Source organism: Geotrypetes seraphini, chromosome 11, assembly GCF_902459505.1.
Source record: "Geotrypetes seraphini chromosome 11, aGeoSer1.1, whole genome shotgun sequence".
NCBI lineage: Eukaryota > Metazoa > Chordata > Amphibia > Gymnophiona > Dermophiidae > Geotrypetes > Geotrypetes seraphini.
This window is the reverse complement of record NC_047094.1, coordinates 54,521,461-54,537,053: the sequence shown is the minus strand read 5'-3', so window position 1 is coordinate 54,537,053 and position 15,593 is coordinate 54,521,461. Positions and strand designations below refer to the sequence as shown.

General features: G+C 48.1%; 1 protein-coding gene across 3 annotated transcripts in view; it reads right to left on the bottom strand.

Moving 5' to 3' along the window:
* The window catches only part of CCNF (cyclin F), a 218,704-nt gene that overhangs the window by 24,417 nt on the left and 178,694 nt on the right, over positions 1–15,593 (bottom strand). For all 3 annotated transcript variants that reach the window (XM_033914689.1, XM_033914691.1, XM_033914692.1), the window contains exon 16: positions 13,409–13,578. In XM_033914689.1, coding sequence (XP_033770580.1) covers positions 13,409–13,578 — 170 coding nt within the window. The remainder of the gene's footprint in view (positions 1–13,408; positions 13,579–15,593) is intronic.

The following is a 15,593-nucleotide window of genomic DNA, read 5'->3' as shown; positions in this document are numbered from 1 at the left end:
AGGACCACGAGGTGGGATGCGCCCTCTAGTGGGCGAGAAGGCATGCACATGCGTGGTGCAGTGTAGCAAACTTGAAACTTCAATCAAGTTTGCTTGAAAAGCTGTCCGCGCTGGGGCTCCGTAGATGACGTCACCCACATGTGAGAATATGCTGCCTGCTTGTCCTGGGATAAGACATAGCTAGGACCTGTTCCTGTCTTTCTAAAACAAAAGGAAGGTCGCCTGAGGAAATGTGCAAAATGGCAGAGCTTCCTGCCAAACCCGAAGGAAGGCCTGCCAAAAAACTGTCTCCCAAAATAAGATGCAGCAATGAGGCCTGACTTGACCTCACCGCTAAATCAGAACTGCATGCAGCAGCTGTTGTAGCGGAAAGGAAATCCCCAGCACTATCAACGGTCAAAACAGTCTTATCTCCTGGACTGCCGGTGGGGGGCAGCAGGGGAAGCCTGGGCTTCTCTACCACTTCCCATCAATGAGCAGTGCACGCACAAATGAGAACCCTACATGCCGGCACCCAAAGTCAACGCCAGTTCCCCCTCGAAGCGGCCAAACACTTTGCGCACACAGCAGCCACATCCACCGCTCGGCATGCACATAAAACACACTTTTTCTGCTTTTTAAAAGTGCTCATAACAAAAGTGCTGGATAAACATGGCCACCTCAGGCCGTTTTATGTTAAAAAAATAATAAATCTCACAGCCCATAGCTGTAAAGATCAAGACAGCAGACCCTACTGGCTCTCTAAACTGTAGTCTGTGCGTGAAACGTGGCCCCACAGCTGTAAAGATCAAGACAGCAGACCCTACTGGCTCTCTAAACTGTAGTCTGTGCCTGAAACGTGGCCAAGCATACAGTTGAGGCTCCTCTAAAGAAACAAAAATTTGGGAAGATGGGGGAAGGGACTCAACCCTTTTGAGTGTGCCACTCCCGAGGCCAGTAGGATCTCCGAGAGGGTCTCCCAAGCTCTGTTTGGACAGCAAAATAAGACAAAGAGAAAGGTCACTAACCAGATCCAACAAGCCCTAAAAGGAAAGACTGCACAGACTCACCACTTTTACCTGCTGGAGACTGAGAACAGATTGATTGTAGATGGGACTACACAGTCCACTTAGCACTACACTTCTCCCTCCGAATCCACGGTTTCAGTATCCGCAGATTTGGTTATTCGCGATTTTTATTTTTTAAACTATTTTCATTTTTTGGCTATTTTTAAGCCATCCAAGCCTCCCCGGAACCTTACCTGGTGGTCTAGCGATGAAGCGGGGCAGGAGCGATCTTTCTATGCTCCTGCCCCACGCAAAGCTGTCATCAGAATTGCTGCCATGAGTTCCCGTTGTAGTCAAGACTACACTGCTAGAACACCAGGTAAGGTTCCAGGGACACAGGAGGGAGGCGGGGGTGGGTCAGAGCCGGCCGAGAAGTTATTCGCGATTTTTCATACTTCACGGTCCGGCTTTGCATCTAACCCCCACAAATACCGAGGGAGAAGTACTGTCAAAAGTCAATGTGTCTCAGTCTCTGCTGGCAAAGAAACGTAAACCCATCCGTTCTGTGCCAGTCTGGAGGGACAATAAAGAAAAAGTGTTTTAGTCTAGATTAGTATTTTAGGATGCATTTCAGAGCATAAGATCAGATTAGGGCATAGGCAGCAATTGAGGAAAGTCTTTAGTGTTTAACTCCCACCCACCCCTGGCCTGCTCTCTGATTTATAGTTCCCTTGAACCAATTAAAAGGCAACCACTTATCATAATTAGCTCTTAAGAAATAGTCTGAGAAATCCTTGGAGGGTAACCTACTAATTACAACATTTCAAAATAATAATGAAAATTAAATAATACCATAACCTAACATAACTAACAATCTTAGCAGAACTTTAGTACATATTCCAATTCCTGTAACAACTTAAGAAATCACCATTATTAAGATGCAGGCAGCAGTCCAACAGCAAGATGGGGCTATCCAGTCTTTTGCACTGAGTGCCACAAGTTTGATTATCTCCCAGTTAGTGAGAGGTCTTATGTGTATGCTCAGGGCAAAGAGCTTCTAGCATTCAGGGAACGGGTTTGATCTCTTGAAGCTAGAGTAGAATACTTGGAGAAGCTAAGGGAGAAAGAGAGGTACATAGAAGAGACCTACAGGGATGTTGTAGGAATGTCCCACCTCCAGTCTGGGAGGTCTTCTTAAAGGAAAGCATCACTCCGATGAAGTAGAAGGCAATCCTGTAGCCAGTACCTGTTCAAAAGTGATGCGATGTCATCTTGCACCAAGGATGTGTCTCCAGGGGCTTCTGCCCAAAAAGGAAGGGTTAGGATAGCCATGATAGTGGGAGATTCAATCATTAGGCATGTAGATAGCTGGGTGGCTGGTGGACATGAGGATTGCTTGATCGCTTGCCTGCCTGGTGTGAAGGTGGCAGACCTCATGCATCACCTAGATAAGATTTTAGACAGTGCTGGGGGGCAACCTGCTGTCTTGGTACATGCGGGTACCAATGACATAGGGAAATGCAGTAGGGAGGTTCAAATTTAGGATCTTAGGTAGGAAGTTTAAATCCAGAACCTCCTGGGTAGCATTTTCAGAAGTGCTCCTTGTTCCATGTGCAGGTCCCAAAAGACAGGCAGAGTTTCATAGTCTCAAGGTGTGCATGAGGCGATGGTGCAAGGAGGAGGGTTTTAGATTTGTTAGGAACTGGGCGACATACTGGGGAAGGGGGAGCCTATTCCGCAAAGGGTGGAACCAGGCTGCTGGCATCAACATTTGAAAAGAAGATAGAGCAGCTTTTAACTAGAAACTGGGGAAAGGCTGATAGTTACTCATAAGAGCATGGTTTGGGGCAAGATATCTTTAAAAGATATTATCATAAAGGGGAAGACAGAGCATCTTGATAGTGAGATTGTAATACAGGCCATAGTAGACAAGGTTTCCATAAATACAGAGCAAGCTGATTTTATAGATTGTAAATTATCTATGCCAACTGCTGAACAAATTCTAAATCAATATTATACGCACCATTTCTGTGTCACATTGTAATTTCTGGGTCACATTGTAATTCTGGGTCTAAGGGGAGTACACATTGTAATTCTGGGTCCAGCGAGAGAACACACATTGCAAATTGTACTAAAGGAGTTCAAGTAGCCCAAGCGGGAATACCCCCACAGGGTACACACATTTCCGAGTCTGGGATAGGAACACAGTGTAGTTCTGGGTCTGGGGAGTCCGGGATAGGTGCATGTGGTAACTCTGGGTCTGAAAGTACAAAACATGTGAATAATGCTAAAGGTGTCCAAGTAGCTCAAGCGGGAACATCCCCACTGAGACGTAACAAACATACAACATGGAGGGCTATGTACGTAAACGCCCACAGTCTGGGAAACAAGATCCTGGAATTAGAAACAGAAATGAGGAATGTCGACCTGGATGTGGTGGCAAAATCTGAGACCTGGCTCACGGATTCCCACAGGTGGGACATGGTCATACCGTGTTACAACTTGCTTCGCTGGGACAGAGAGGGCAAAATGGGAGGAGGTGTAGCAATATATACTAAAGATGACATTAAGGTCACCAGAATCACAGATGTCCACTACACTGGGAAATCCCTTTGGGTAAATTTGGCCAGAGGGAAGGACAAATGCCTGTATCTTGGCGTAATATACAGACCCCCAAGACAACAGGATGACCTAGATATGGAATTAATCGGAGATATAGAGAATATCACCTTGCATGGGGACACAGTATTGTTACGTGACTTCAACATGCCTGATGTGGATTGGGACACGCTTTCCTCTGTTTCCGGCAGCAGCAGGAGGCTATTAAACTCTATGAAGGGAGCAAGACTCAGGCAACTGGTGTTGGAACCAACAAGGGATCAGGCAATACTGGACCTGATACTTACCAATGGAGAAAGTGTCACAGAGATCTCGGTGGGCGACACATTGGCCTCCAGTGACCACAACATGGTATGGTTCAATCTCAGGAAAGGTTTCACTAAATCTATCACAATGACCAAGGTCCTCAAATTCAAGGACACAAACTTCAAAGAAATGGGAGACTTCGTTCACCAGGTGCTACAAAGCCAAGCAGAAACCGATAACATGGAAGAAATGTGGTCGACTTTGAAAGCCACCATACAAGAAACAACAAACCGCTATGTTAAATCAGTAAGTAAACGGCGAAGGAACAATAAGCCACAGTGGTTCTCTGCGGAGATTTTGAACCTCATCAAGGAGAAGAAAAAAACATTTATCTCTTACAAACAATCAGCGAACAGGACTCTAGGGAAGTCTATCTGGCCAAGTCAAAAGCCGTCGAAACAGCAGCTAGGGAGGCCAAATTCCACATGGAGGAGTCTCTTGCGAAGAACATCCAGAAAGGAGATAAATCCTTCTTCAGGTATATCAGTGACAGAAATAAGAATTCAAGCGGGATAGTACGTCTTAGGAAACCAGACGGAGACTATGTAGAAGCGGACTCGGAAAAAGCCCAACTGTTAAATGAATACTTCTACTCAGTCTTCACCCGTGAGGCGCCAGGACTCGGCCCTCAGCTACAGACAAGGGTTGACGCAGATGACCCTTTTAGTAATTTTGAGTTTACACCCAGCGGTGTCTACTGCGAGCTGTCAAAGCTTAATGTTAACAAGGCAATGGGGCCTGACAACCTACACCCCAGGGTGCTCAGGGAGTTGTGTGATGTCTTGGCGGAACTGCTATCCGTGATCTTCAATCTCTCCCTTAGTACGGGTAATGAACCGTTGGACTGGAAGATAGCTAACGTCATTCCATTCCACAAGAAAGGCTCCAAGATGGAGACAGAAAACTACAGACCGGTGAGTCTCACATCAATAGTGTACAAACTAATGGAAACTAATCAAACGCCAATTGGATACGATCCTGAAAGCAATGTTACTTACCGTAACAGTTGTTATCCAGGGACAGCAGGCAGCTATTCTCACTAGTGGGTGATGTCATCCGACAGAGCCCCGATACGGACATCTTGCAAGCATGTCTTGCTTGAAGAAACTCAGAAGTTTTGAGATGCCCGCACCGCGCATGCGCCAGTGCCTTCCCGCCTGATGCACTGGGCGTGTCTCCTCAGTTCAGGTAGCTAGCAGAGAAGCCAACCCAGGGGAGGTGGGTGGGACATGAGAATAGCTGCCTGCTGTCCCTGGATAACAACTGTTACGGTAAGTAACATTGCTTTATCCCAGGACAAGCAGGCAGGTATTCTCACTAGTGGGTGACCTCCAAGCTAACCTCAATGGGATGGAGGGAGAGTTGGCAACTTAGGAGAACAAATTTTGTAACACAGTTTGGCCAAACTGCCCATCCCGTCTGGAGAAAGTATCCAGACAATAATGAGAGGTGAACGTATGAACCGAGGACCAAGTGGCAGCCCTACAAATCTCCTCAATCGGTGTCGATCTGAGGAAGGCTACAGAGGCTGCCATTGCTCTGACCCTATGTGCTGTGACCTTACAGGGAAGGGGTAATCCAGCCTGGGCATAGCAGAAAGAGATACAAGCTGCCATCCAGTTGGAGATGGTGTACTTCGATACAGGTCGTCCCAACTTGTTTGGATCAAAGGAGACGAAAAGTTGAGGAGCAGTTCTGTGTGGTTTGGTGCGATCCAAGTAGAAAGCCAAAGCACGTTTACAGTCCAGAGTGTGAAGAGCTGATTCTCCAGGATGAGAATGAGGCTTTGGAAAGAACACTGGAAGCACAATGGATTGGTTGAGGTGAAATTCAGAGACCACTTTAGGCAGGAATTTCGGGTGAGTGCGGAGGACCACCTTGGCATGATGGAATACTGTGAAAGGTGGGTCCGCCACCAAGGCCTGAAGCTCACTGACCCTGCGAGCAGATGTGAGGGCCACCAGAAAAACCACTTTCCAAGTGAGAAACTTTAGTGGAGCCTTGCTCAGAGGCTCAAAAGGAGGTTTCATAAGCTGAGAAAGGACAACATTTAGATCCCAAACCACTGGAGGCGGTTTGAGAGGAGGATTGACATGAAAAAGTCCTTTCATAAATCTGGAAACCACAGGATGAGAAGAGAGAGGTTTCCCTTGTAGAGGCTGATGGAAAGCCGCAATAGCACTCAGGTGGACTCGTATAGATGTCGACTTGAGACCAGACTGAGACAGATGTAAAAGATAGTCCAAAACAGAGGATAGGGAGGCTCGCTGAGGCTCCTTAGAATTGGAAATACACCATGAAGAAAATCTAGTCCATTTTTGGGAGTAGCATTGACGAGTAGCAGGCTTCCTAAAAGCCTCCAAGACATCCCTCACCGCCTGGGAAAACTGGTGCGGAGTTACGTTGAGAGGAACCAAGCTGTCAGGTGGAGAGACTGCAGGTTGGGATGAAGCAGAGACCCCTGATGCTGAGTAAGCAGTGAAGGAAACACTGGAAGTAGGTACGGTTCCCTGCTGCTGAGTTGAAGTAGAAGGGAGAACCAAGGTTGCCTGGGCCACCGAGGAGCTATCAGAATCATGGTGGCATGGTCGGACTTCAGCTTGACCAGAGTCTTTTGAATGAGAGGGAACGGCGGAAACGCATACAGAAAGCGATTCCCCCAATCCAGCAGAAAAGCATCTGCCTCGAGGCGATGAGGAGCGTAGATCCCGGAGCAAAACTGAGGCAGCTTGAAATTGTGGGGAGCCGCAAAGAGGTCTATCTGAGGCGTTCCCCACTGAGCAAAGATCTGATGAAGGGGCTTGGAGTGGAGTGTCCATTCGTGAGGCTGGAGAAGACGACTCAGTTTGTCCGCCAAGACATTGTCCCTCCTCTGAATGTAGACAGCTTTGAGGAAGGTGTTGTGGCGAACCGCCCAATCCCAGACTCTGAGAGCTTCCTGGCAGAGGGAGGCCGAGCCCGTGCCCCCCTGCTTGTTGACATAATACATGGTGACCTGATTGTCGGTGCGAATGAGGACCACCATGTCGTGAAGCAGATGTTGAAAAGCTTGAAGAGCATTGAAGATGGCTCTGAGCTCCAGAAGATTGATTTGATGGAGTCGGTCCGCACAGGTCCAGAATCCCTGAGTGCGAAGCCCATCCAGATGTGCTCCCCAGGCATAGGTCGAGGAATCAGTTGTGAGAACCTTCTGGTGGGGAGGAGAATGAAACAGCAAACCTCTGGATAGATTCGAAGAGGTCATCCACCAGAGTAGAGACTGCCGAAGAGCAGGAGTGACTGTGATGTGTCGAGTCAACGGATCCGACACCTGAGTCCACTGAGATGCCAGGGTCCACTGAGGAATTCTGAGGTGGAGTCTGGCAAACGGCGTCACATGAACTGTAGAGGCCATGTGGCCCAGGAGGACCATCATGTGTCTCGCTGAGATGGTCTGGCGAGAAGACACAGACTGGCAGAGATGAAGGAGAGCATCCATGCGCTGAGGAGGAAGGAATGCTCTGAGACGTACGGTATCCAGGACAGCCCCGATGAAGGGAAGAGACTGGGTCGGCTGTAGATGAGACTTGGGAAAGTTGATCTCGAATCCCAAACTCTGCAGGAACAGAATCGTTGACAGGGTTGCTGAGGTGACCCCTGAGGCCGAGGGAGCCTTGATCAGCCAGTCATCGAGGTAGGGGAATAACTGAAGACCTTGGTTCCGGAGGGCCGTGGCCACTACCACCAGACATTTAGTGAAGACTCTGGGGGACGAAGACAGGCCGTATGGAAGCACTCGATACTGCAGATGGAGATGTCCCACCCGAAATCTGAGGAACTTGCGAGAGGCCGGATGAATGGGAATATGAGTGTAGGCCTCCTTGAGATCCAGAGAGCATAACCAGTCGTTCTGCTTGAGGAGGGGGTAGAGAGAAGCAAGAGTCAGCATGCGAAACCTCTCTTTGACTAGGAATTTGTTGAGGACCCTGAGGTCCAAAATGGGTCGCAGGTCGCCCGTCTTCTTCGGAACAAGGAAGTATCGGGAGTAAAACCCCTGGTTCAGTTGGTCCGTCGGGACCGGCTCCGTGGCACAAAGCCGGAGCAAGGTCTGAGCTCCCTGAAGAAGAAGGGCGGTCTGAGTCAAGTTGGAAGGATACTCTCTTGGAGGGTGGTCCGGAGGGACCCGATGGAAATGAAGAGAGTATCCTTCCTTGATGATAGTAAGGACCCAGAGGTCGGTTGTTATGGCCTCCCAGCGATGATAAAAATGATGGAGGCGCCTTCCGATGGGAAAAACAGGGGGAGGCAGAACGAGGTTGGTTATGCCCTCGACGAGACAGTCAAAAAGGCTGAGTGGTCTTAGGGACAGCAGGTGACTGAGACTTAGGCTGACCCTTCTGGGGAGGCTGACGCTTCGCCGGTTGCCTCGCAGGTGGAGTTTGCCTCGGCTGATAACGCCTCTGATAAATCAACAGCAGACGAGAAGGTCGAGACTGCTGAGGCTTAGGTTTCGGCCGAAGGATAGCTTGGAAGGACTTTTCGTGGTCAGACAACTTCTTCGTGACAGTCTCGTCAAAAAGATCCGCCCCAGCACACGGGACGTTCGCCAGGTGGTCCTGAAGATTCGGGTCCATATCAATGGTCCGCAACCAGGCCAACCGGCGCATCGCCACCGAGCAGGCCGCCGCTCGGGCGGAGAGCTAGAACGCATCATAGGCAGATTGCATTAACTGAAGCCGAAGTTGGGACAGCGAAGCAACCACTTCTTCAAACTCAAACCTAGCCTGGGATTCGATGTATGGTGTGAACTTCCGAAGCACAGGTAGAAAAAATTCCAAGTAGGCTGCAAAGTGGAAATTGTAATTCAGGACTCGAGACGCCATCATCGAATTCTGATAGATGCGTCGACCAAACTTATCCATGGTTCTGCCCTCGCGGCCCGGAGGCACTGAAGCATAGACCTGGCCAGGATGAGACTGCTTGAGCGAGGATTCGACCAGGAGGGACTGGTGAGAAAGCTGAGGACCCTCGAAGCCCTTATGATGCACCGTGCGGTACCGCGCATCCAATTTGCCAGGGACCGCAGGGATAGAGTAAGGAGACTCGAAGCATCGCATGAAGGTCTGGTCGAGGAGCTTGTGCAGGGGAAGCCGCAAAGACTCTGCTGGAGGACGAGGCAAGTGCATGGTATCGAGGTACTCCTTGGAATATCGAGACCCAGCATCGAGAGTAATGTCCATGTCATCCACCATCTGCCTGAGGAACGATGAAAAGGACAGTGGGTCCGCCGTCGCCGGTCTGCGAGATGGACTAGAAGAAGAAGAGGCTTCAGGCTCCAGAGAGGCCTGCGAGCAACAGGACGAGTAGAAAACCTCGGTGTCCTCGAACTCCGGGCCCAGAGGAGGAGACCCAGTCGAAGCAGCATACCCCAACCGAGGCAATTTCTTCTGAGCCGAGACGGTCGAGTGTCGAGAGGAATGCTTCGAAGAATGTCTGGAGCGATGCCCCTCCCGATGCCTGGAAGGGGATCGAGTAGAGAATGACACGGTGGCGGTTTACCCGCGGCCACCGCATTTTAGCCGCGGGTCACCCGCCGAAAACGGGGAAGAAAACTAGCAGTCGCTGTGGCGACGGGGACAAGGCCATTCACCGCCCGCGGGGCGGTGAATGGGTCTTGTCCCCGCAGTAAGGCATGAAGGATCGCGCGGTCCCCGCAGCTCACACCCGCCTGCCCTATCGATTCTAGTGTTTAGCCAGCTCTCTCCCTTCTCCTCACCTTAGTTTGTAGATTTTCTTTTTCGGCGACCCGCACGCTATCAGAGAGCCGCGCACTCGATGCTGCTCAGTTTCGATCTTCTGCTCTGACGCAACCGGAAACAGGAAGTTGCAGCAGAGCAGAAGATTAAACACTGAGCAGCCCCGCTTGCGCGGCTCTTTGGGAAAGCGTGCAGGTCGCCGAAAAATAAAACCTATAAACTAAGGTGAGGAGAAGGGAGAGAGCTGGCTAAACACTAGGATCGATTGGGCAGGCAGGTAGTGGCTGCGGGGACCGTGCGATCGCTAGTGTTCCGGGCTCAAATTGTAAGGAGGGAGTGAAAGGGAAAATGATTCTGGGCCAAGGGGATGAAGTCGGAAAGAAAAACCCACAGCAGGAAAGAAAGGGAAGGACTGGCAGGTGAGCCAGATGCTAGAAGCAGGGGGGGGGGGGGGGGGGGGAAGAAAGAGGGAAAAAAGCTAGATGGGGTTGAAAAGAAGAGACACACTGGTATGGAAGAGGAAGATAGGGGAAATCTGGACACAGGAAGGTAACAGAAAGAGGGGAAATTATGTGCATGGGGCATAGGGACAGAGACATAAAGGGGACATGCCATGGGGATGGTATATGGACACGGGGGGGGGCAATGACAGATACATAGGGGAGATATTAGAAATGGAGAAAATAGGAGCACAGAAGCGAGATGGTTTGTGGGGATGGGACAGGGACCGAGCTTGCAGGCTCCAGTGGCTTGCACAAATTACATTGTAACGTGCCATGAAAATAAGAGGAAGGAAGGTAGATAGGCCACGCGAGAGGAGCTGAAGGGTAGTAGAAAGGAACAGATGGTAAAGGAGGGAGGGAAGGGTGGTGGTGGAAAGGAATAGAACAGACATTGAAGGAGGGTGGAGAGGAACAGACCCCCAAGGGAAATGTGGAAGACAGAGTGGGAAGAAGACAGATGCCAGACTATGCGGGAGCGGAGGGAAGAAGATGGGTGCTAGACCAATTGGGGGGGGGGTTAAGGGAGAGGCACAGTAACAGCAAATGGAAGACGCAGAGAGAAGACACAGTGGATGGAAGGAATTCAATGAGAAGATGTGGAAAGCAGAAACCAGACAACAAAGGTAGAAAAAAAAAATTATATTTATTTATTTATTTTTTGCTTTAGGATAAAATAGTATATTAGTTGTGTTGATAAAAATTTATAAACAAAGCCCTGCCAGCTGAACATCTCTTTCTCTAGTTCAGCAGCAGGAACTTTGATTTATAAGAAAGGAATAAGCTAAATATTACAGTACTAAGGCTTATATGGATGCAGCGGGGACGGTGACGGGGCGGTAAATGGGATGGCAGTGGCGGTGACGGGGCGGTGAAAGGGATGGCGGTGACAGGGCGGTGAAGGGAACGGCGGTGACGGGGCGGTGCAGAGGATGGTGGGCCGGTGACGGGGACAGATTTTTTCCCCGTGTCATTCTCTAGGATCGAGCCCGTCTGTGAGAAACTGGGTCAGACACCTCCAAAGAGCAGATTGGACTCGATGCCGTCGATCGCAGAGGCGGCAGAGTCGGCGCCTCCCCCGACGACGCCCAGGTTTGATAGGGATTTCGGAAGAACTCGTCCTGCTTCCTGCTATGCCCAGGACTGGGTGGCCCCGAAGATGGACGCCATACTGAGTCATGGGGCGGAGTAATCGGTTCCAAGGGAGGCAGGTTACTAAACGAGGCTTTCCTCGAGGGGATGGGCTCCAAAGGAGGCATATCACTAAGGGAGGCCCTCCTCGAGGGAATCGGTTCCAAAGGAGGTACAGCGCTAACGGAGGACCTCCTCGAGGACCCAGACACCGCTCGCCGCTCCTCCTCGCCGAGCAACGAGGTCGTGCGGTGAGGAGGAGGGGGCGGTCCGCCCCTCGAAGCCGAAGTTGGTAGGTCACCCTGGATGGTGGCAATCAGCCGAGGCCCCATGGTCTGCATGAGCTCCACGAACTGAGCCTCCAGGATGGACCGCAATGAAGCCGATATGGAGGGATCCGCACCAAAAGGGGGCCCTTCCGCACGGTCTCCGCGCTCCTTGGGTGCTGCGTGCTTCTGCTTGCCAGTCTTTGGCACCTTGAGCACCACTGGTGGAACTGTCGGGGTCGATACCTGCTCCGAGGAGACGGATGAAGGCACCGGCGCTGAAGTCGGGGCCGAAACCGGTGTGAACGATGCCGGTTTCAGGAGGCCCGAAGCAGCCGGGGAGGCAGAGGGCTTCGCCAAAGGAGTCGAAGCACCCGTCGATGTCGATGTCGAAGCTGCAGGATCCGATGAAGCTTCCATCTTAAACATGGACTCCCACAGCAGACAGCGACGCTTAAACGCTCTCGCCGTCAGAGTGGAGCAAGGCCGGCACGATTTCGGGAAGTGATCCGGTCCCAGACACTGTAAGCAGCGTCGATGAGGGTCCGTGAGCGAAATCGCGCGCTGGCACTTGCTACACTTTTTAAAACCGGTAATCGGCCGGGACATAGGCCGGAAAAGCTCCGCCGCAAGGTCGAAGGCACGGGGCCCCAGCCACGCGGTCGACCCGGTATCGGAAGGAAAAAATTTTTTTTTTGAAAAAAGAAATCAAAGAAATAAATAAATGCACAGGAGAGCCAAAAGAACTCAACCCGCGGCAAAAAAGAGATACAATGGGCGCAAATTGAAGATAAACTTCTCAGCTTCGCAGAAGAAAAAGAACTGAGGAGACACGCCCGGTGCATCGGGCGGGAAGGCACTGGCGCATGCGCGGTGTGGGCATCTCGAAACTTCTGAGTTTCTTCAAGCAAGACATGCTTGCAAGATGTCCGTATCGGGGCTCTGTTGGATGACATCACCCACTAGTGAGAATACCTGCCTGTTTGTCCTGGGATAACGAGGAGAATCTACGGGATCCCCGTCAACATGGATTTACTAAGGGGAGATCCTGCCAATCGAACCTGATCAGCTTCTTTGACTGGGTGACGAGGAAGCTGGATGTTGGGGAGTCCCTGGACATCATATACCTGGACTTCAGTAAAGCATTCGATAGCTTACCACACCGCAGGTTGCTGAGCAAGATGAGTTCTATAGGATTGGGCGACACATTGACGAAATGGGTTGGGAACTGGCTTGGAGGTCTAGTTCTATGTTTCTATATTTCATTTGAAAGGTCTGTATGCAAATGCCATAAGCCTAAGAAACAAGATGGGAGAGTTAGAATATACAGTCAAGCACACTGCGGACAAAACTGGGTCAAGCTGTGATCCCAAGGGAATAGACCCTGAGCCCTGGAGCTGCCCGTACAAGCTGTCCAAGTGGGTGCACTGCCAAGCAGTCTTCTCCCTGAAAGCAGACACTCGACCTCAAGAGTTTGCATTCTCCCGCAAAGGGGATCCTCTACAGCATCGAAGAGCCTCACAAACAGCGAAAAGAGCTGAGTTTAAAATGAAAAGAAGCCCAAGCAGAAAAGACAAGCTCCTAATGTCTCATTTGTAGGAAGACATCTGAGGAGTTGAGGGACAGCCCAGAGGCAAAAAGAATGCAAATGAAGCTCCCTACAAGAGCTCTCATGAGAAGAAGTTGACTACCCACAGATTTAGGAATAGTGTGTTGTACTAGAAATCATACATATGAATTTAATGTCTCCTGGTCACAAGACAATACAGCATGGAGTACAATAAAAACAGCATCAACAAATGAAATGTTTCTATTATACTTCTTAGTATTAAGTAAAGTGAAAAGATTTTTTTTAACAAGCTTACCATCACCCTCTTTCTCCCCTTCACTTTCTTGATCCCCATCATAGCCCGAACAGGACGCCAAGCTCCAGTCCATGAAATTGTCAAGGAGAGTTTCCTCCTGGCTGGATAGCTCAGCAGTAGGTGTGGTAACAAAACTGCCCCTGTCTTCATGAATGCTGTCTTCCCTTCGCCTGTTGAAAACACATAATACATGTATTAATACTAGTTGGCAGTTTCCTCCAACTCCTTTTGCCATCAATTCAAAGGGAATCAGTTTGTTGGACCAAAGCACCAAGAACCGTCATTCACAGCTGTTGGATTTTTTTATTTTATATTTACTTCCCAATTAGCTGCAATATTTCTCACCTGGGGTTACACCATAGAGCTGTTGAAGCCTCATCACTAGGGATCTTTAATGCAGTCATTAGGTATTACAAAGAGATTAGGTTCTTACCTTGATATCATCTTTTCCAGTAGATAGGAATAGTATGCTGAACCATAGGGTTATCCATGCATGCTCATGAGTATACTGCAGAAGATGTTAATCATAGCTTTTTAACTCTTCCTTTCTCCCTGGTCTCTGCTGCCCCCTTCAGTTCATACCAAAGCCATGACAGCCCTACAGGAGACAGGAGAAGAAGGGGTATGGGGAATTCCCCAATACCAATTGTCTGATCTGCTCAAATAAATGTAAACTAATCATTGAATGAACAGTAGTGCAAGTAAAACATTAACAAGCCTGAGAGAAACAATGAATGTGAGAAAAATACAAGTTAAACAAGAGCACAACAGCTCAAAAATGCCTCCCTTTTACATATATAAAGAGAATCTTCATAATCTAAGTCTGACTGATAGGAAAATTAAAAAAAAAAAAAATCTTTATTCATTTTCAAATATTACAACAAGTGTATAATAAACAATCAGAAAAATTTTAACTAATCATTTGACAATCTTACTTATATTCCCCCAAATATATAGATATAAAAGAGTCCTATCCCACCCACACATTAATAACAAACAGTTATCAATTATTACCTTTCACAATCCCACCCCCCTATATCTTATCTAATACTAAGGTGTTTAAGATGTCTGATCATTAGAATAAATAATCAATGGTCCCCAAATCTTTCTAAACTTATTATAATTTCCTTGTTGCAAGGCAAGCACCCTTTCCATTTTATATATATGGCATAATGAATTACACCAAAAAGTATAATTAAGTTTAGTGTAATCTTTCCAATTTCAAGTAATCTGCTGAATGGCAACCCCTGTCAATATCAATAGAAGTTTATTATTATTTGCAGAAATTGGGCTTTTAAATCTCATTGATGTACCAAATAATATAGTAAAAATATCCAAAAAATCAAGAAAAGGATGCCCAAAATAAATCACAAAAAATTGTGATTGTGATTGACCAAATAATATAGTGTCATATGAAAGGGCAACATGATTTTCCAACAATGAATTAATTTGGGACCAAATTAACTTCCAAAAGGCATTTAGGGACAGAAAATATTAAAAGGTCCAATGTCCCAGCTTCTAAACCACAATGCCAACATCTATTGGACCTAGAGCTATCCAACTTATGTAAATGAACTGGGGTCCAAAAAGCTCTATGCAACAAAAAAAAAACAAAAACCAAGTCTGTCTCATAGATGCTGCCCTTGACAGGAAAATCTTAACTGTGACGATGAACCTTAAGTCAGAAAGCAGGCGCATCAGATAATTGCAGTCCCCAAACTCTCAAGCCAAGTACCCCCTAAGCCTAACAAATACCAACCAAGTTCCTCCGCCCAAGCTCTACCCCAAACCTGCCCAAGCTCTGCCCCTGACTCCACCCCCATAATACTATTGTTATGCAATTTCTTCCATCCATTTTTCATATACACACAATATAATCTTAATACAAAATGGTAACCACAAAATTAAAAAAACAGAAAGCACACTGTACGCAGAGAAAATGTTATTTATATTCAAGATTTTTTTCCAAAGAGGTAATTGCAGATTACTTTAAAATATGCAATGTCACCTCAGTAAAACGATAGAAAAATAGACAAATACAGTGCAAAATATAGACAGCAGATATAAATTCTCAAAACTGACATTTTGATCATTAAATTGAAAATAAAATTTTTCCTACCTTTATTGTCTGGTGATTTCATGAGTTGCACTTCCTTCTGACTGTGCATCCAATATTTCTTTCTTT